General features: G+C 39.3%; 2 protein-coding genes across 5 annotated transcripts in view; both read left to right on the top strand.

Moving 5' to 3' along the window:
• MYOM1 (myomesin 1) overlaps nucleotides 1-12,420 on the top strand; it is a 75,753-nt gene extending 63,333 nt beyond the window's left edge. For 2 of the 3 annotated variants that reach the window (XM_027675857.1, XM_027675868.1), the window contains 4 exons: nucleotides 988-1,024; nucleotides 1,341-1,363; nucleotides 2,974-3,029; nucleotides 7,860-8,753. In XM_027675857.1, coding sequence (XP_027531658.1) covers nucleotides 988-1,024; nucleotides 1,341-1,363; nucleotides 2,974-3,029; nucleotides 7,860-8,132 — 389 coding nt within the window. In that variant the 3' untranslated portion in view covers nucleotides 8,133-8,753. Of the gene's footprint in view, nucleotides 1-987; nucleotides 1,025-1,340; nucleotides 1,364-2,973; nucleotides 3,030-7,859; nucleotides 8,754-10,855; nucleotides 10,977-12,178 lie in introns of those variants that run through there. The other variant, XM_027675878.1, reaches the window with a different exon arrangement.
• Nucleotides 12,421-19,959: 7,539 nt separating this feature from the next.
• The window catches only part of LPIN2 (lipin 2), a 47,196-nt gene continuing 45,794 nt past the window's right edge, over nucleotides 19,960-21,361 (top strand). For both annotated transcript variants that reach the window (XM_027675904.1, XM_027675917.1), the window contains exon 1: nucleotides 19,960-20,144. In XM_027675904.1, the coding sequence (XP_027531705.1) occupies nucleotides 19,986-20,144 (159 nt within the window). In that variant the 5' untranslated portion in view covers nucleotides 19,960-19,985. The remainder of the gene's footprint in view (nucleotides 20,145-21,361) is intronic.

Here is a 21,361-nt window from a genome sequence, read left to right as displayed (position 1 = left end):
AATAGAGCTACTTATTCTTCAGAGATGCCAAGACCTTTCATCAGCGTGATGAAAGATTGTTAGTGCAATAGATAAAATTATTTGGATTGACTGTTGGAAGATTTTACTCTGAGAGACCTCTCAGATTTTAGGGAAAAGATTAACTCCTTCCAAACTTCTGAGTTGCCATTCCCAGCTGTTCCTATCCCTAAAGCTCCACTTTTGGTCTGCAAACTCTGTGTAAGGGCAATAACCTTATAATCATCTCCATGCTGCTCCTTCTGTACTCTATCTCCACTTTTTGAGAAAAGACATTTCTTCTTCCCTTTCAAAGCAGAAGAGGTTGACCTCCCACACGATGGCACCTTAGCCTGAATTTACAAAGGAGGCAACAATGTGCTGTTTGGTTTGCTCATAGCCATCAGTGTAGTGCTTCAGAGTAGGTGTGAAAAGCACTTCACTCTTGTATTCCATAAACCAGTGGTCTCTGAAGTGGGGTTTGTGCAAGATGATCCAGTGCACACTACTGGGGTGTGGGAAGAAAATACAAGAACTTTGCTGCATAATCTGTAAACGTCTACATAATCTATAAATAAATATACATATATTTTGAGTGTACACTCAAAAAAATTTTAGATAGGGGTGTATAATTAAAACATTTGGGAGATCACTGCCATAATCTATCATTTAAGTATTGTGTTGTGTGTTTCTTCCTCTATTTTATTAAATTACTTCAGCCTACTATTTTCTTGCTGTTTCTTTGTCTTAAAGCTTTTCTTCTAGAAGAAAAAAAGCATGTTTATGCATTCATATGTATATATGATATCTGCCATGTGCCAGATAGCCTTTATTAGTTGAACCATTCAGCATTTTAGGATTTGTACAATATACATGCATGCATCCATTAATATTTCTTCAATGATGTCTACATTTTAAATTTATTTCTACATTTTAAATTTAAACCTGTGACAATTTATCTATAAATGTAGTTTTTTTCTCTTTACAAAGCATTTGATGAAGCCTTTGCTGAGTTCCAGAGATTAAAGTAAGTATTATGCCATCTAAATACAGTAATGGCAGCCATAAAATAATAACAGTATTTGTTTGGTTTGTGCTAAAATCTAACTATGTCTTATGAAACAAATCCTAGTCCTACAGAAGCCTGTAGGAGTTTTGCATGTGACTTCTTTGGTGCAACTCTTGTGTAACAGTTAGCTAACAAAGAAAAAGCAGTATTGCCAAATGATGAGAGACATTTTCCTCAATAGATTAAAGGCAGTTAAAAAGATAATCTACTTTTCAATCACTCTAAGTAAACCTTAACTGAAATTGGACTTTCTCTTTGTTTCTTTGAACTCCAGGCAAGCTGCGATTGCAGAGAAAAGTAAGTTGCCCTTCTTTGACAATGGTTGTAATAAACTGTTTGTGAAGGTTTTCTCCCTTTCCAGGAAGGTTTTGTGTTGGGAAAGAGAAGGCATGTATACATGTGTATGTGTGTTTGCTTATCCTAAAAGGAGTTTGTCCTTACACCAAGGAGAAGTAAGTGACCTTTTAGTGATTTACCATTGGTGCACATTGCAGCTAATCAGAATATAGTTATGGGTTATGTTGATTTTTCCCATCTAAGCTCCTGTTCTCCTCTACCAGCTAGCCTTCTCTAAAAATTAACTTTATTGCTGAGATCTCTCATGCGCATTCTCTGCACAAAAGTCACTTTGTTTTCAAAGATGGAGGAAATAATTTGGCCAGTTTTGAATGCTCTAAAATGTCAAAGGATCTGTGTTACATACAGAAATGGATAAGAAAGCAACAGTAGCTTTTGTGTTGGATAGAATTTCCTCATACTTTTGCCCCTGTGTCAATTCCAACATAGCAACTAAAACAAAAGTATGTATTAACTACTTAAGGAGTAAGTCAGTAAGTCATTAGACTTCAACTTGAATTATTAAACTCAGTCTTCCTATTTACAGAAAAATGCAAGGAAAAAAATTGTCCCACTGCAGACTACTTTCAGACCTGTATAAAATGAGGTCAGAATTGGCATTCAAAAAGTTACTGAGAAAAATGTGTACAGAGATCTGAGCTAACTCCTCCTGGACATATACTCCAAAAAGAGCAGGGCTTGATTATGTGATCCCTACATGTCCCAGCTGAGACACCCCAAAGGGATCAGTAATAGAATGGACCATTTTATTTCTAACCCTGGACCATCCATAAAGGGGTTGGCATGTTAATTGACATAACACAGTTCCTTTCCTGGTCTCACAAGGTTGTTATCTCTGTGCTCCAGAGCACATCTTTGACAGAACACATTAGAGGGGAACATTCTGTACAGTCATTTCCTTCCTCTGCCAGGCTCCGCCCAGATATGTAACGAACAAAATCCATTTCCCAGGATAAGTGCACTATACCCTGCATGTGATTGGCTTATTCATATTTGTGTAAGATTTCTACAGGACTCTGAGCTTAAAATTAGATCAATTAGATCTCATTTACACATAGGTACATACAAAGTAGTGGAACATCACTGTTAACACTGAGACTTAAGTCTGTCTTTGTATTTAGATTAAAACCTGATCTCGAGCACTTCATCGGGTGTCATTCATTTCCCCTTGGAAACCCAATGTCTTTAATTTACTCCACTAAAAATTTAGAAAACCAGATCTCAAAAATTTTAATTTTTTTTGTGCACTCAGAAGTAACACTGAATTGATGTCAAATTCTGCAGAACACAGCATATGTACTTTAATTCCCCTCTGTAAGTGATTCACACCAGCTATTAACACATCTTTTGCTGTGAATTCAACATTTTTTAAAGTCCAAATGGTGTGCTAAAAATGCTGAATAGTTCTCTGATAGAGCAGATATCAGAGACAAGTTGTACATAAATAAGACAAAGGGAAAGAACTAGAAGAGAAATAGAATCAGGCACACAGAATTCAGCACACAGTTGATTTTGAGACACTAAAGAAAATTATGCTTCTTTATTTTCAGATCGTGCCCGAGTACTTGGAGGTTTGCCCGATGTTGTCACCATCCAGGAGGGCAAGGTACAGTAAATTAGCTGAAGCTCTACACAACATCCCAACAGCTTGAATGCCTGTCTATGATGGGAAAACATTCAACCTTTTTTTTTTCTTAAAGATGCCATCTTTAAAATCTGCTGCATTATTTATTTGTCCCCTGCCTTCTGTACATAATTCAACAGTCTATCACAGATGGTTTTATATATTCAGGGCAGTGTCTTTTCTTAAGAATTAGATAAAAGTGAGATGACAATGTGAGTTGGGACTAAAATTCCTTATATAATCAGCTCTTTAAAAATTCATGCACAGGTTTCACAGTTAATTTTTTTTTTGTAAGAGGGCATCAAGTTTAATTACTTTTTTTACATGGTAGCTAGTCATTCCATGTCTTCTGCAGTTAATTTCCTTGCAATGTGGCATGGAAGCCACATAGTCACATCTGTCAAAGCTGGCTTTTAAATGGTATAAAAGTAGTAAACCACAATACCTCTATTCTCACATAGACAAAAGGAGAAAATTTTCTCTATGCCATCAGGGTAAAGGAGAGAGAAGTCAAAATAAGTCACTGGTGTTACACTGGATTATATTAGGAGAGTTTAGCTGAAAGATTATTGTAAGGCACTCCCAGAGGAACATCAATGCTTGAGCACAGAACAGGTGACCCAAAAAGTCAGTTCTCAATCTCATAACCTTTTCCCAGCACACTGCTTCTACAAGTTCCTGCTTAATATTACTGAGACCAAAAATTGTCTGCTCTTCACTTCCTGCTGCTCTGCCATGAGCCAGTTTCACTTCACAGTGTGTGCTAACACGGAAATAGGGCACATGAATGTCAGTAAAAACCTGTAATGTGACAACTACAGTAAGGCAGCTTTCTGATATTTCTGGCTTTACTTGGCAGTAGGTCAGCCAGGTTAAAAGTATTTGATTGTAGGTTCAGCGGAAGTGTTAAGAATCTAAAATCTTGTTCTGAATCACTTAACAATGTGAGACATAGCATAACCAACAGATACCCAGACTGCAGCAGTTCTGGGTAAATTAAGTATGTTGGCATTACAAAATGAAATTATGTTTGATTAAACCTTTCTTTAAAGGATTGAGCAGTTTAGGAAATGCTACAGAAATAAGAAGCACTCATATGAGCATTATAACTGCAGGTAGAACACACAAAGGAACAGAATAAATTAGCAGATTCTCAGCTAATCAGTGCTTGTGCTTGGAGATGTGACTCCCATAATGCTTTGGTAGGGGGTAAATTTGGGTGGTTATTACCAGTTTTAAGCATTCACCTAAAAGAGACATGATATGAACTTGAGTAAAAGTTCACTGAAGCAAAATGTGTAGTTTTAAAAAGAGTTAGTAGAAAATGAGTTGCAAAATCTTACCCAGACACACACTGTCCTTGAGAGCAAGGACATTTGTAATGATTGAATAAACGACTGAAATACTCTTAGAACTCGAGACAAATATCCTTGACCTTATGTTTCTTGATTCAGTAGATGATCATTTTGAGTAGGACAGAGAGTGATCAGGGAAAACAGAGCTTGTTTGGGTGGTGTTGGCTCATCTGTGTATTGTTTTCATATATGCTTGAGAGAGGGGAATGAAGTTCTGCATTGTGTAATTCGTGCAAATTGCACAATCATCAAGGATTTTGAAAAACAGCAAATGAGGTAGCAGAGGTCTGGCAATCGCAAGCTTTGATTGTGAATACTTGTGCAGCCATAACCACAAGGCTGTATGAACAGATTGGTATCCCTAGACTGAACTTCCAAGCATAGGTATATCTCAAATGTAAACTTAACATTGTGACTGTGATGATATTTATTAGCTTTTTACATGTGAACTGAAGGATATGGATGAGAATGAACAAAGCAGTGTTTACCCAGTGTTAATCAAAGAGCATTCCAGATGGCCTAAGAGGCTTCCACTGATAGACATAAATGCTCTTCAACAGTGTGGTATAATTGGAAAAGGCTAAGTGTCAATTCACATTAGGGAGGAATTTGACAGAGAATACTAGCATTAGGTATGTGTCCAGCCAGCCAAATTAACCTAAGTGGCTGTCTTAATGAAGGTCTGTGAGTAAGTTGGCTTTATTTTTAAAAGGAGAGGCTTAGGATTTTGTCAGGCACTTTCAGACAAAGAAGCAACACCTAACATCCTTCTACCAGCAGTAGGTGTCCTCACAGCTAGGCTGGAAGAAAGGAACAGGTTCCCCTGACTGAGCTGCTTCAGTTCTCTCACCAAGCTGTCCATGAATGTGAATGTGTGCTACTATGCAAGAGTAATGGCAATACTTAAAATATAGTGACACATTTCCCTCTGCCACTTGTATTACATTCAATACAATCTGCAGTCAAAGGCAGAAAAGATAGTGAGGGACACAAAGGGTCTGAACTTGCAGCTGCTGGTTGCTCCAAGTGCATGTGTCTCAATGCCCCAGATCCAGGAGTACAGGACACGTTTTTTTTACCATGATAAGGATTTTACATTGAACACAGTATTATAACAGGGGGTTCAGTAAGAAATAAAGATATAAATGCGCAAAGACAATCTTTCGCCCAAAGAACAGAAAATCTGCAACAGGCAGGTGTAGTCACAGTGAACAATTACTTCTCCTTGGCTATGGAATTACCTTCCAGAAAATCGAAGATCTCAGCATCTACGTAGTGCATTATAAGACACATCTCTGCACGTTAGTAACTGGAAAATAAATAGAGGAAACCTCAAGAGGAGCACCGATGTCAAACATGAGCTAGTGATGCAAGGTTAAGGAAAATGTAGCTATTTTAGGGAGTGATTTAGAAGAAGAAAAGAGTCATCACTGCTGCTTGAATCTCTTTGAATTAAGGAGTACTGACAGCACTTCAAACACCTCAGGTTTGAATGATGCCACTAACAGAGCTGTCTGGACATGGACATCAGCTCATTAGCATTATGGTGGAGTGGCAGCTGGGGCCACTAAGTGCTGATCTCCTGCTTGCTAGAGAATCAGAAGACAACAAAGAAATACCGAGCACCTGAAGGTGCCCATACCAAGCACCTGAAGGTGCCTGAAGGCTAAGGCTAAGGATATGTCTGTGTCAAGTGTGATAAGGAAGAGGGAAAAATGTAAAACCTCTCATTTTCCCCTTGTTTTTCAAAAAGATGGACTGATATGGCAATCAAAACCACATTTATACCAATGGGCTATGAGAGAAGGTAGTCAACAGTCCCATGTGGTCACCAGCTGTAGGTGCTGCAGGAAATCAGATAGAGGCCATTTCCACCATGCTGTAACCACCTCTCACTTGGAATCTGTCCTTCCCTCAGTATCAAGAATTATGTGTCCTTGATGGAGGAAAGACTTCCCCTTCCCTTTTGTTCTCATTTTAGTCTTTAGGGCAGGCATGCGAGATTTATTTGATTTTTATTTTGTTCTCAGAGATATCAAAACCTTTTATTTTTATAAAGGTATCAATTTTTCTATCTGCTCATGTCAATAGCCTTCTGGGCATCTCTCTTCTGTCCCATCTTCCACCATCACACTACCAGATAATAAGCAGAGAGTTGAAGAGAAAGTAGCCAGGTAAATAGATTTCTCACTGTGGATTTTTATCTTAACAGCTTATAGGGACAACGGTGGGAGCGCTCTTCAGTTGTCTCTATTTTTGACACGTTTTTATAAAAAGCCTTTAAATAAAATGGAAGAAAAACTTGATTCCAGTCAAGCGGAAGCTTGTCTATTCCTTATGTATCACTTAGTCCATTCTTAATGAACCACTGAAGACCACTTTCTCTGCAGTAGAAGTTCTCAAATTTCCAATCAAGAGCAATTGGGATTCCCCTTTGAATAGCATTTTAAATCTTTTAAAAAGACCAATGTACTATTCAATACTTACATATAAATAAATTCCTTCCTGAATAAAGCTCCAGAGAAAGGCCTATGTACCACTGCAGTGTCATGTGAACTTCCTTCACATTTGACTCTCTACACGATATTCACTTTTGCAAACACTTTCAAGAGTATTCCTATGGCGCTGTGACCAGAGGCTGGGATCATTTATATGTATCAACATCCCAAACATGAATATCTTAGTTGGCAAGAAAAAAAAGGAGGCCTGAACACTGTGTGCCCAAGATACTTGCCAACCTACTGAAGGTAGAAGAAGCTGCCAGTGATCCCTCCAACAACATGATTCTCTGACAGTGAAGATACTTCCTTCAGTTTGATGGAACTGAATTCAGCCCTTAGGAACATTACTAACATCAAAGAGAAATACCAAAGAATGAGTAAAGCCTGTATTGATTTCAGTTAAAAATAGTTTTACAGGAGTGCATAAAACAATTCAAGTTCTTTAGAAGAGCTGTCAGGGCATAGTTGAAAAGGATCCCAAATTAAACAAAATATTCCAGGGACAGTTTGTCCTTTGTTATTTAAAAAAAACAGGCACACTTTCTTTACTTATGGAATAAAGATATAGTGAGCTTAATGTGAACAAAATGTGAACAAAATCTGAACAAAACCATCTGAGAGTTCATCAAAATCTCATTTCAGATCTAACACACAAATGCAGATAATATCTAATTTTATATTAAACGATATGCATGGAGAAAGCTCTGCTAATGATTATGAGAGAGAGAAGAAGGTCCATAAAATATTGAAAGCTTTTAATGGCATTTTTGAAATGAGTTCCTTCTTTTCCTTTATGATACAGAAGACTGACATAAATTATTGATTACTGATGATGGTATGCATCCCTTTACTAAAAGCAGGAAGGCGAATGGGGAGTTGGAATATTTGGAGATTGAGGCATTAAAAAACATAGCAAATATTCACTGACTCGTAATTCCTTTGTACTTTCTCTACAGGCACTTAATCTCTCTTGCACTGTCTGGGGAGATCCCACTCCAGAGGTCTCATGGCTGAAGAACGAAAAATCATTTGTATCAGATGATAACTGCATTCTGAGGTTTGAATCGGGAAAAAATGTCAGCTTTTCCATTTCTACTGTGTCCACACACGACTCTGGGAAATACAGCATTGTGGTGAAGAACAAGTATGGTACAGAGACCAGCGATGTCACCGTAAGTGTGTATATACCTGAGGAAGAGAGAGAGTCTGAGCAAGAAAAACAGAAATGAAAGCATGAATTTAAGACTAGAAGACAGAAGTATGGGGGAGATTTTGGATGATAGGCTGACATAATTAGTGTGTGTAAATGGCTTTCTGCTTTAGCAGGCAGCCTTGGATTTTTCCATTCACTTCACTTTTGCTTCTAGTACATTTATTGTGCCAGGGAAAACAGGGCCAGTTGTGTTCTAACACAGGTCCAGCATTTGACCCTCTCCCTGGAGCACCTGGAAGGAAAGGGTCAAGAATTGTTTCAGTGGAAGCAACTGATATGGTAGATGGAAAGATCAAAAATGATCAAGGCATTTTTGAGCAGCAGTTAGGATTTATTCCAGGTTTGGTAAAGTAGCTAGATGGAATGTGTTAGATCATAGAGAAATTAGTGCTGGTTTTTGTCTACGTTGAGGCCCCTTTGTATTGCTGTGTTAATTTAGAGAAGCCTTAAAATGGGTGTCATTTACATCCTGAAATATTGTTTAATCTGCCCAAATGGGGTAAAAGTACTGTAACATAAATGAAAATAAGGCTTGTAGGCCACGATACTAATATGTGTGTGTGTGTGTGTCTGTAAAAATGTATGAACTCTCCTCTATGTTCACAAATAAACTGAATTCACTTCTTTCCTTCTATCACAAGCTGGTTTCACTGTCTTGTCTTACTAGTCACAGCTCTGGTAGTTGTACACATTATCTCAGCGTCTTAATGCTTTCACACTCTAATTACCTTTAGCTTCCCTTTAGATCCCTGTTAATCTTCACTTTGCTGTTTATGATAAAACCCACAATGGCATCTCTTCACACCTCTCTGTCCAGACCTTCTCTACTTCACATCTCAACTCAACAAGGTATTTTTGCAAATTCTGGCACAGGAGTAGTCTTGTGCTTTCTCAACAGACCTGCTCACGAATTGTGATTTAAGGGTGTTAGGTAAGTATTTTGTTAGATCAAAGTGCCAGTTAATTTCATTCAAAATTAACACTGGAGATCCAGAAATAACATATTTCATCAAGATCTTTTAAAGCTGCAATAAGAATCTTCACTGGAACACAGGAAAAAAATGTGGTTGGTTTTTTTGGGGGGTTTTTTTTGGATAAAAATGTTTCAGAGAAAAAAAAAACATTTGTCCAAATCTTTGAACACACTTACATAGATTAAAAACTCCATGTCAGCTATTTTACAGTGCCATTAATCATTATTCACTGAGGAAAAGCAACAGATCCTGCTGGACATATAGGATATATATATATATATGATACTAGATATATATAGGATAGGATCAGAAGCAGTTACCAGCCCAATTGCTAATTAGGAGAGCAATGTCCCTTGTCTATAAATCTCTTCATTACTAGTTTCACAACGGCACAATTTTTCACATCAAACTCTAAAGAATTAACACATATATTTTCACTACAAGCATGATCTGTGCACACCTTTCATGTACTGTCCCTTGTTGTTTTTGGCTATTGTGACTGCAGACATACTGCTGTTTCCCAGGGACTCATTTTGGTGCAGTACTGGCATTTCTGTGAGAATGCCACTACTAAGGATTGTACAGTTAATGCTCACTTAAACCCTTGCCATCTGAGGTTTACTGTCAGCTAACATCCAAGGTGAAGTGGAAGCATGAGGAAATTCTTGATGTTTCAAGTAAAAATAGATTCAACATAGTTATCAATGGTGAAAGTGCTGATTTTTGCAATTTTTATTTTTTTTTTAAATCAGTTTCTCTAAAGGGCTAATGATCATGATCTTAATCTTTATAAAAATACTCCAGATTTAGATCAGACTTATAAATTACCCAAACATGTTACCATGTGCCTAACTTTATGCATTAATAGTATCACCAGTATCAAGGAACATGTTAAACTTATCTGGTATGAATCTCTTTTCTTTCAGAAAAGATTTCACGTCACAGGGATTTTTAACATGAAATTATGTAAAGATAATGTGTTTTCAGCATTCAGTATGTGTTCACACAGCCTTATCTCCTAAAATGGTTAAAACTCAAGTATCAAACTTGATGACATTATTGCAATTTTAAGGTTTACTTGTGTAATTATGTACATTAATAATCTGTTACAAAAAAAAAAAGAACTATTTAGTCACAGCAGCTGCATATCAGACAAAGTAACCCAGCTTAATTTTAAAATTTCAAAATACAATAATGAGAAGATCTGTAATTTGACATGCAGCAAACTTTCTGAGTTTAAAGAATTCAGAAAAATTTAAATTAAAAAATTTAAAATTATTTAATAATTTTTCTTAGTATGACATGATGACATGATGACAAGGATGATATGCAGGTTGCTCCATCTTTGTCCTGGGATATATACCTTAGAAACAAGTGTCACAGCTCTTCCATCCTCCAGAGTGCAAAAAAGAATATGACTTGCTCTTTGCAACGATAACTGATGTTTATTACTTAGTATTAGCGTATTTTTAATAATGATTGCATTTTGGCAGCAGCTTATTTCTACTACTTTATTTTCAAAAATCTGTCCTCTTGCCTCCCTCCTTTTGGCAGAACTACCAGGGAACACAAGTGGGTCACCTCAGGTAACAGGCTGGATTTTACTTTGCTTTGCTTTGCTTTGGCAGATGCGTCCGTGAAAGGTAGAGTAATAGCTGCCTCGAAACGTGCTTCTGCCAGGGATTCAGTTATGGTGGTTTCAGACTGAATTTGTGATGTATCCGCATTTCTTGCTTGTGCACTTTTTGCTCTTGCTTTGCTTCAGGTGATTGTGATGCCTGTATCAGGGCAGACTGACACAGTCCAAGGACACAATCAAAATAATAAAAATGTATCTAAAAAGAAAAAAACAATGACAAGCAAGCGGAAGGAAGGGGAAAAGAAAGGTAAGAGTGCTTTCATGTTTATGGTCTTCTATTCAAACGAAAAAATTGTTAAACATTATGGAGTCCATAGTCTGTGCCAATCAATATTTCATAGGTCCCAATCAATCAAGTTTACAGTATGCACCCTCTTAATTAACAACAGATGCAAAGTTTGAATTGCCAGGTTAAACTTCAGTGAAAGAGATTTAAATCAACATTTTTAAATCACCTTTCCTACTTCATTGTGGATTCTCACCTTGACTCACCAGTATAATTAAAGGTTTTTAAGTCATAATAAATACTTCTAAATTTCTGAATGCAGAGGAAAGACTTTGCAATCATGTATACATACACAGATAGTGTTATTTTCCACAGTGAGACTCATTTCAGCAGCTAGATCTTTGACACTTCACCCAGAAAAAAAGGTCCTGCTGATTACAGGGTCCTAAATGCCTAAGTGTTTTAGAAACTCCTGATTGTATTGCCATTATTTGAGATTAATCAATTATTCTCTTTTAGCTTTATGTCCATATTGAATGGTAAAGTTGGAATTATAAGCAACCATTTTTTCTCCAATTTAGAAAAAGGGTGGAAAATTTAAATTTCTCTGGTGATTCAGCATTCTTGTATATTACAGATTTTTATTGTTCTTTTAGACTGTTACTATATGATTGCTATTTGGACATTGATTTATTCTTCACAATTACAACTCCCTCATGTAGAACATTTTAGCTCCAAGTAAGTTTTACATTCCAAGAGTATCAGAACATGTTTTACATATTTTTGCATAAGTATTTTTTCTTTGTATACAGGACGTATACATGTTATATCATTGCTGACAGAACAATTAATACTCTTATGCACTCCCCTTTCCGCTCCTAAGGCAAGAACAAGTATTTTACTGCATTTCTCTCCTCTCTTGCTTTATGGGTATGGGTAGACATTTCTGAGCAATCCTGTAAATTAGGTGACTTAAGTGGGAAACAATTATTTACATTTGTAATGTTTTACAGGATCTACTTCATAAGGATTTTAATTAGAGACCATAAAGACTTGAGCTTGGTTTTGGTGCCATAAAAAGTAGGAATGTTATTTGTGATACTGAATCTCTTTATATGGGTATGGGAAGAGGAAAAGAACATGATAAGGTCATAACCAATGTGAAGGAAATATTGCTAAGCACAGTAAATACAAGGCAAATTTCATTACTTCTCCTAAATCAGATTGTATTAAGCCTCATGTTGAAGAAATTATTGATACAGAAGAGACACCTGATCCAAATTACATCCCTCCTGTGGAAACAGAAAAGGATACAAAAAGCAACAAGGGAGCACCAAAGAAGACTGATGGAAAAGCAGGAGTAGCAGAAATGGTTCCTCAGCCCAGAGAAAGCTTGGATAGGCAGGGAAAGAAACCAGTGGAAAAAGCAGCCTTGGGTAAACCCCACTGAACTCGAATGAAGAACATGATCTTGTCATGAACTGGATAATAAATTCAAGCTGAGATTTCACGAGTGGTATACTAGCCATAATATTTTAACACAAAAGTTTATTAGTGGTCTTTTTTATAACATTTGTAATAGTTTCTAACTTTAAATGCATAGTAGATGGGCACTTATGTCTCAATACCAGATAATTGCACTGCAGGAATTTCTAAGTATCTGAATAACGATCTATGTACTGACAATGTGAATTTAATTACTAAAAATGTCCATGATCAGCAAAGTTCATTAGAGCAAATCCTGTCCGGAATTGATATATATACTACTCTGTAAAAGAATGTTGGTATCATGTGGATGTGTTAATTGATACTTCTAGGTCATCACAGCTTGAGGCAGACACCACTTACTTTTTCAAGGAAATGATACATGCAGTCCTCATAATGCCATGTGGGCTCTACTTTTCACCATGACCAGTTTGGCCACAATGGAAGATCCCCAGAAACAGAACCATCTCCTATGGATGCAGGGGGGCCATAAGTAGGTTTTCGTTTGATCCAAGTTTCTTTCATGCAAAACTGTTTCATCAGGTGGATCAGGATGACATCTGGCCATTTCTTATCTCCAAGACTTGCATGACTGCTTTTCAGTCCACTCCACTTCATTAATTCCCTCATGGTCTTGGTGAGTTACTGTGGATATGGCATTCACCCTAAAGTATGGGCTGCCCCACGTGTTCATTTCCCTCCACACTTTTTGCTACAGCACTCACATTTCTTCTAAACCCACTGTCCTTCTTCCCCTCAGTGACTCAGTCCAACTGTACCTCTTGTTCCACTCAGTAGCATCAGACTCACTGGTTTCTTATAAGAGTGTAGCTTCATGGTCCATATAAGGACCACATAAGGAATAAATATAAGCCAAGAATCTCTGCTGTGCTCATTCACATTCATTACTGCATTCATTCACATGTTTATGTACTGAGGATATAGAAAAATATGACTCATTTGCAGATGCTTAGATACCATGGAAGAAGCAGAGTTCAAGCTGAAAAACAAACCAATTAAAATAAAGGTCAGAATTTATTTCGTTACTGCGCAAGCTGAGTTCAACTTTAAAGTGACCAGAAATTACTAAACATAAGAGATGAAAATAAGATATTTCAATTTAACTAGGAAAATATTCTTATTGATTTCAACTCTTAGGATGCTCAATCATATTGTACTGTCTTTTTCCAGAGATGGATTATTGATGAAAGATTACTGAATTCCACTGGTATTTTTAGGTGTTGGATCTATGACAACTGTGGAAATATTGAAAACATGAGAAATATCAGTTTCTAATCCATCCTAATCCAACTGTTAGCATAAGAAAGCACAGAATATGAATAGCATGTAAATGCATAAAAGTTGAAACACTGATATCTCTGATGGAAAGAAATCCATTTCCTTCTAGTAGAATTCTAATAGAATTCCATTCCACTCTTTTTAAAACCAAAAGAAACATTCATGCTGGATGAAATACTGGATAGGACACTTATTTGTAGGCAATTAGAGTAATAACATCTCTGTAAACAATGTAAAGGATTTAAATAACTTGGATGGTCCACAGTGAGTGACAGATGAATGTAAAATACAACAGAGAAAAAATCAAAATACTGACTGCTACACAAAATGGTGGTGGGAGAAACTTAAATACAGACTGAACTACAACTAAAAACATCCTATTAAATTTAGGTACTGTTTGACACACAGAGCTTGATTCAGTTTCACGTCACAGCTTGTTCTACATATCTATGTATTATACCACGGTCGTGAAGGACATAAGCGTAGGTCCCATAGAGAAATGCAGTAAGGAGGATTTCCATGGTAGGAGACTTTCAAAATGGGAACCCAAATACATGTAATTTGTCATGCCACTGTTACAGAAAATAATAAATATCCACAGATGTGCAATTCCATCACCCTGCCAGAGTCTGGCCTTTCAAAAGCAGTACAAAACTGCAGCTTGTATCACACAACTCCCCTTTGCCATGGCAATTATTTCAACCTGTCTTACATCTCTCAAACTCCATCACCTCTTACAGCTCCTTCGGGTTGAGAACCTGTCTCCCACAAACACCTACGGCAGTGTCTAAGTTATATATAGAACAGACTGTACCACTGAGATCCTGATCCAATTCCTGCAAAATGCCACAGGGGTCTTTTCATTAGTTTTAATAGAAATCAAGATATATCTCAGAAGAATGTTCTAAAAATATCCCAAATCTCAGATTACAAAGCCCATTTTGCTCACCGTGAAGTCAATGGCAGATCTTTCTTTTGTGTCAGTGTAGCAGAATTAGGTCTTAGCTTTTTGCTGAAAAAAACCCCCACTAATTTCCTGATATTTCAATTAAAACTTCTGGAAGTACCTTTAAAAATCGAAAATAAAATGCACTAGAGTTTGGGGGGTTTTTTTGTTAAATTTGGATGGTTCCTCAGAAAGCTGGAAATGGAGTCACATCGGTATTGTTCTAAGGGAATCTGTTTGCTATCCAGAAGCACAGTGTTGTTACGCATAGTAATAAGATAAACATCAAAGATTAACCCCCCATTTTTTCATTTTGATTACTTAAGCTGTAGTTGTTCACAAATGTATAACAAAATGTTCAAAATTAATATTAATAGAATTGTTGAATATACTAAAGCTTACTGTTACCATGCTTGAATAATTTCTTCCTTGTTTTAAATGCATGATTTATATTTTATTCTCCATTATAAGTATGAAAAAATTGTTTCAGTTTCAGTACATTACATAATAATAGAATGCAAATTATTTCTGTAGCAACAGAATGTCCTATCAAACACACAGAACCATTTGACTACATTTAAACTCAGGCACTGGTTGCAATATTTAACTGAAGTGCCTGTTCTGATTATTATCTTATTTCTCACCTAAATGTTCCATTTCAGCACACATTACTCTTTATATTCAAATTTATAACTGTTAGAAATTTATGTTCTTGTGTTATAACAACTGTATTTAACAGTAAGGGAAAGGGTTGCAATAAGCTATATTATCTAATCACCTTCCAAAAGCACAAAGGGTGATTTTTGAAGATGAAAGAAGATGAAAAAATAGGCTTTGCCTTCTACTATAGTAAAGACCTTCTGAGCTCAGCTGTCCTTGAGTTCTTCTGAGAATTAGTTCTGGACTTGTTAGCCAATTATTGAGGCAGATCTGTCTGTGGTCTGAGACTGACAACCATAATTTGGTAATACATTAAGCCATAATCTTTGAAGCAGCTAGTTGCAAACTGAGATTATCCTTAAACTAGCATAGGGTGAACTTCTGCTCTGTACCCTTGAACAACAACTATAAGGTCCATGCATGAACAATATTCCATTTAATCTGCACTTACACTGACCAGACAGACACCTGCAACAAATCTTTCCACACAGATTTGGGGTTTTTTTGTCTTGCTAAAAGGACATTAAGTTTTAATAACTGAAGCAAAACGTTGGTCAGGGAAAAGAGCAACAAAAGCTGTAAAGAGAAAAATGTTAGAGAAAACGGCTCTGTTCCACAAGGGCCTGTAGAGATGAAGGTACTATGAGAGAGATGGTGAGGGGCTGAGACCAATGGAGAGGAAGGAAGGTACCAGATTTGGTTGCAATCTTCTGCTGACTTTTGCCCTTGTTCCATCTCCCATTTCATTATGTGAGAAGTCTTTCCTGTAATCTCCTTCTGCGAATTTTCAAATGAAACACTTTTCCTTCCCTCTTTCCCTATCTTGCATCTTCTACCATCCATCGGATTTGATACAATCATTTCCATTTACCATTTCATCACATATACCAACAGGAGCAGAATAAAACCTCCTACTTAGGAGGTGATTATGGCTAGGCTGTGATTATGGCAAGGATAAGGAACTTTGTAACCTCCTTTCAGGAGGCCTGAAATCCTATCATATTTATTATCAGAAAATGGTTTGTGAAACAGCTGTTAATGATTGACAAAGAACGGAGAAATATCACTCACATGAGACTTGATCTGAGCATGCTGGCTTAACCAAATACATTAAATCTACACACAACTTCATCAACTTGTGGGACTATTGGTGTGCTTAAATATTTTGGTGGCTCAGGGTACAGTTCCTTATAGCCCTGAATCCTTGCTATTAACTTCCCTAATTTGTTTCGGACTGTTAAATGGAATTAAAAAGATAAACTAAACTAAATTGTAACATCCTGTCATAATGTCATTCCGATCTCAGAGAAGTTACTGAAAACACTCCTAAGGGATATGTGTTAGTCGTGACTAAGATGCAGAGATAAGGAGTCTCACAGGTTTACAGAATAAGATATGAGTCTAAAGCACATTAAAGAAAAAAAAAAAAGGATATACTATCTGGTGGGTATGGAATAAATGACTGCTCCAGACAGCATTTTTGGGTGTTGTACAAACATGCAAAATGACATAACAATAGCTTACCACTAATGTCTTGCTTTTTTTGCCTTATGTGGTCAAAGACTTTTTTGTTTTTAAACTGCAGTAAGGACTAAGCAGAAGGCCATTTTTTCTTTCATCTACAAACGCTGGCAACATGTTGAGCACATCAGTGCAAGCTGGGGACTGGTGCTACATCTCTATATCCACAGCTCTTTACTATCTGCAGAACCATGGATTTTCTGAGACTTTACCAAAGCCATGCCTAGCACCCTATATCCTCCCAGATCTGTGATTTGCCCCTGGCACTGTACTAGATACCTTTCATCATTTCTTGCCCAGCCCTAAGCAGCCTGTCTCTTTCACATAGTACTGCAGCTGGACATGATCTGGCAGTTGGAGAGCCAGAGAGCCACCGATTTATGCAACACACTTTCAAATGGCTTCCTCTCCATCAAAAAAGCCAAACGGGTAAGCAATTGCTTCAGTCACACCCTTCCCTGTCCCTGATGGGGAAAACAATAGTGACATTTGTGGTGAAAAGGCAAAAGGAATGTAAAGGAGGTGGCAGGGTACCTGTGGCCTGGAGGCCCTGGTTTAACCAGTGAGTTATGGTTCAACAAGGACCACAAATCATGCATAGTTATAGAGAGATCGTATCTACACCACCACGGTGCTTAACCACACAATCAGAAGGGAAACAAACCTCATTTGATAGATATAGCTGTGGAAAATTCAGGTCACTTTTCAGCTTGATCATAATCCATGTGCAAGTCTAAAACTGTACAGAATGCAAAAGGAGAATACCAAGGCATGTCTACTTCTGTAGTCTTGTTCATCTGGAGATGACAATTTTGGAATGGTAAATATTGCCTAGAAAGAAAACATTGTGTTTTCAAACAAATGCGCTTTAACTGGAAGCACCTATTCCAGGTTTAAAATAGAAAAGTATGACTTACCCCTTCGTTACCCCATTTCAAGTAAAGATTTTTCTGGCTTATTTTTATAATAGGATCTAGTTTAATGTTGATATTTGAAGACATATGATAGATTTAGCCCCTACCTCTTATCTCCCTGTGAATAGGGCTGTCTGGTGTTGAAAAGGAGAATCTCTTCTGAATCAAAAAAATCTCTTGCTGTTATGACCAGCAAAGATAAGATCATGGAAACACAAATGAAAATATCCTGTTTGAGCAATTGCTGATGTGGTTACCCTCACAAACTAAGCAACTAAGGTGCCAAATAAGGAACTCTGCAAAGCTGAGAAATGATCTGTAGTGCAGACTGTGTGTTTGCGACAGATGTTATGCTAATGTGACTAGGTAGTTATTATTGCAATGTTATATTCAAACAGGAGGCCTCTTCAGAAAACTGCTGCAGCTGAAAAATGGTTGCACTGAAGGGTGGAAAATTGCTCCATTAGTCTTTGTTGCTTCCATGTATCCTGAGTCCTGGAAAGTGTTCCAAGAATGACTCAGAATTTCTGACATGACAATAACATCATCAAAATGGGCAGGCGTGAAATCTGACCTTCCTTTTTTACATCTGTATAATATAGTCGCCCTATCCATCTAATTCTGTGTTTGTGTTTCTTCCGTTAACTGCTTTCTTCAAAAATCCAGCCCGCATGTTATGCAAGGATAGATTTGTTTTAGTTCCATGCTCAAAGGGATTTAAATATATTATCTGCAAATAAGCAAACTCACTGGCTATAATCTTTTAGGCAGCTTGTCCCAGGAGGTACAGATGAATAAATAGATCTTATCTCTTTGTAGGACTGGTAAAAAAAAGATTGCCAAGGATCTTTTAAGAGATAGGTGGACTACCACGATAAATTTTGTCTATACATTATATTACTTTGCAAGCTAGCGTGTCTTTTTGTCAGTTGTATTGAATACTCTGTTGAGCAGCCTGATTTCTTAGTATGTGACAACTACAAAAAATCTATAGGAGAGCCTAAAATGGCTCTAACACCAAATGGGGCAGAGCCAGCTTTCAACAAAACTCTTGTCAACAGATTGGTGGATGAAAAAGTAGTTGGTAGACAAATTAAAGTACAGTAAGATAAAGAAGTTACATGGGTAGTGATAAAACATCTAATTCTCTTTTGTGCAACCTGAATTGTATTTCCAATTATGCTACTTCTCCTTTTCTCTTTTTTACACTGTAAGTTGTCTGGGGCTAGAATATTATCCTGTTTTAGTACATACTATGTGTCAGTATCATCTGGAGCCTCTGGGCAATAGGGTGACTCAGGTAAATAATAACATACAACCAAGTCAAGTTCAGCAAGCAGTAGCATGAATCACAAAAGCAATGGGCAAATGAAGCTGCTGACCTGAAATGCATTCACGGCCTGCTGGACATGTTCTGATTTTGCAATTCTATACTTTCATTACTAAATAAATAAGTAAATATTACAGAATCATGGAATCAATTAGGTTGGCAAAGATCTCCAGGATCACTGAGTCCTGACTCAACACCACCTTGTCAACTAGACCACTGCACTAAAGTACCACGTCCAGTCTTTCTTTAAACACCTCCAGGGATGGTGACTCCATTGCCTCCCTGGGCAGCCCATTCCAATGTTTAATCACCCTTTCTGTGAGGAAATTCCTCCTAATGTCCAACCCAAACCTCCCATGGAGCAGCTTGAGACTGAGGTACAGCTTGAAACTACGGTATATAAGTATTTATATATACATGAAAAAAAATATTTCCCATCCTCCTGGGGGTAGACCAATAACTTTCAGAAGACGTATGCAGTGACAGACGTATAAAGCGGCAAACACCGTAAGGGCTGCGTTTCTCTCCCAACCCCCTGTCACGAGGTGTTAATCCCGCGTCCCGGCTCAGACCGCGGTTTCTGAACAGCTGCACCCGAGAGGGATTGGCCGCTGATCCCCGCGGCCCCGCGCCCGAGGGGGGCTCGTGGGGGGGACGGGCCGAGTCCCGGCGGAAGGTACCGGGATGCTGCTACGTGCTTCCCGAGGCCGCACCCGCCGCTCCCGCTCCTCCGCCGGGCGCACGCGCAGACGGGCCACGCACCTCCTTCCCTGTCCCCCCTCCCCTCCCAGCCCGCGCCGATCCCAGGTCACGTGGCGCCCGGGGCGAGGCGCGCCCCCGCAACCCGCCGCCAGCGGGAGCGCGCGTGCGTGTGCATGCGCTGCACCAACGGCCGCCGCTTGGCGCAGTTCACACCCGGCCAAGCGCGGCTCTCCCGGATCCCCGCTCCCGTCCCGCTCTCCATCCATCCTTATAACTATCCGTGCGTCCGTCCTGCCTCGGGTGGCGTCGGCCCCCGCCGGGCCTCCCTCGAGGTAAGCGGGAAGGGGCCGCTGCCACCGGGTCGGCTCGGGGCGGGGTGTCCGTGACCGGGTGCGGGAGAGAGGCGGCAGCGCCGGGCGAGCGCGGGCGGCTGCCGGGGACACAGGGAGGGTGGGAGGGAGGGACGGACGAACGGAGGGAGAGCGTGGCAGGGCCTGCCCCGGCTGCCGGGCCAGGCTTGCTCCCCGCAGAGGGCTCCGAACAGGGAACGACCAGAACCTCCCCGGAACCGTCGCTGGGAAGCGGGGCCGCCCGGACGGCTGTGCCTGCGGTCCCTCCCTGCCACTGCCCACGGCTCCCGCAGCCCAGGCTGGCGGAGGGAAGGGAAAGCATCCCCTCCCGTGCCCTGGCTGCCCAGTGTGCCGCCGGGTAGAGCGGGGGCGGAGGCTGCTGCCCCGCTGGCCCCTTGGGTGACGCCCGGCGCTGCCGCCCCGCCACGACACGGGGGCGGCGGGACCGCTCGGGAACGCCGGTGTTCCCGGCGCTGCCTGGCGGTGCCGCTCTGACGGACCGGCATACGCGCCTTGCCTTGCTTTGCTGCCCCAGCGCCTTCCCCTCCACGGGGGGATGCTTTTCTCAGTGCATTTCCTAAGCTGGGGCTGTGAACTCGCGCTCCTGCGGGGCGCTCCGCCCCTGCCGTGTTTGTCCCCGCTGGTCTGTGGGATCTGAAGTGGCACTACATTGCCCGCATTTTTGTGTGTGTATGTATTTGGGGTTTTGCCAAGTTTACATCTGGTTTAATTTGTGTGAACTGCGTTTTTCTTCTCCTTAAGGGGTCACTGAGTGCATGTAGTAGGCACCAACGATTTTTAATAGAGCAAGGCAGTGTGCCGTTTAAACCTGTGCGTTTTCATCCAGCAGAATGATGTCGTAAATATACCTGTGTTGTGGCTGCACTTTGTACGTGCATTTCATCTAGTTACTTCCCCCCCCCCCCAGAATTCCATTGTTGTTACGAGAGAATTTGTTAGCCACATCCCATCATGATATATGGTATTATTCAGGATACTGACAGAGAAGATGATACACAATCCTACAGAACTTAGGCTGTAGAATCACAGAATATCCTGAGTTGAGGGACCCACAGGAATCATGGAAGTACAGCTCCTTGGGGGTTTTCTTGTTTGGTTTTTTTCTGCCTTTTTTTTTTGGTGGTTGTTGTTGTTTGGTTTTTTGTTTTGTTTTCTTTCATTGGTTGTTTTGGGGGTTT

The sequence above is a fragment of the Neopelma chrysocephalum genome, unplaced genomic scaffold (genome assembly GCF_003984885.1).
Source record: "Neopelma chrysocephalum unplaced genomic scaffold, ASM398488v2 Primary Assembly neopelma1_22, whole genome shotgun sequence".
In the NCBI taxonomy this organism is placed as follows: Eukaryota; Metazoa; Chordata; class Aves; order Passeriformes; family Pipridae; genus Neopelma; species Neopelma chrysocephalum.
Note: the sequence above shows the minus strand (reverse complement) of the source record. Positions and strands in the feature narration are given on the sequence as shown.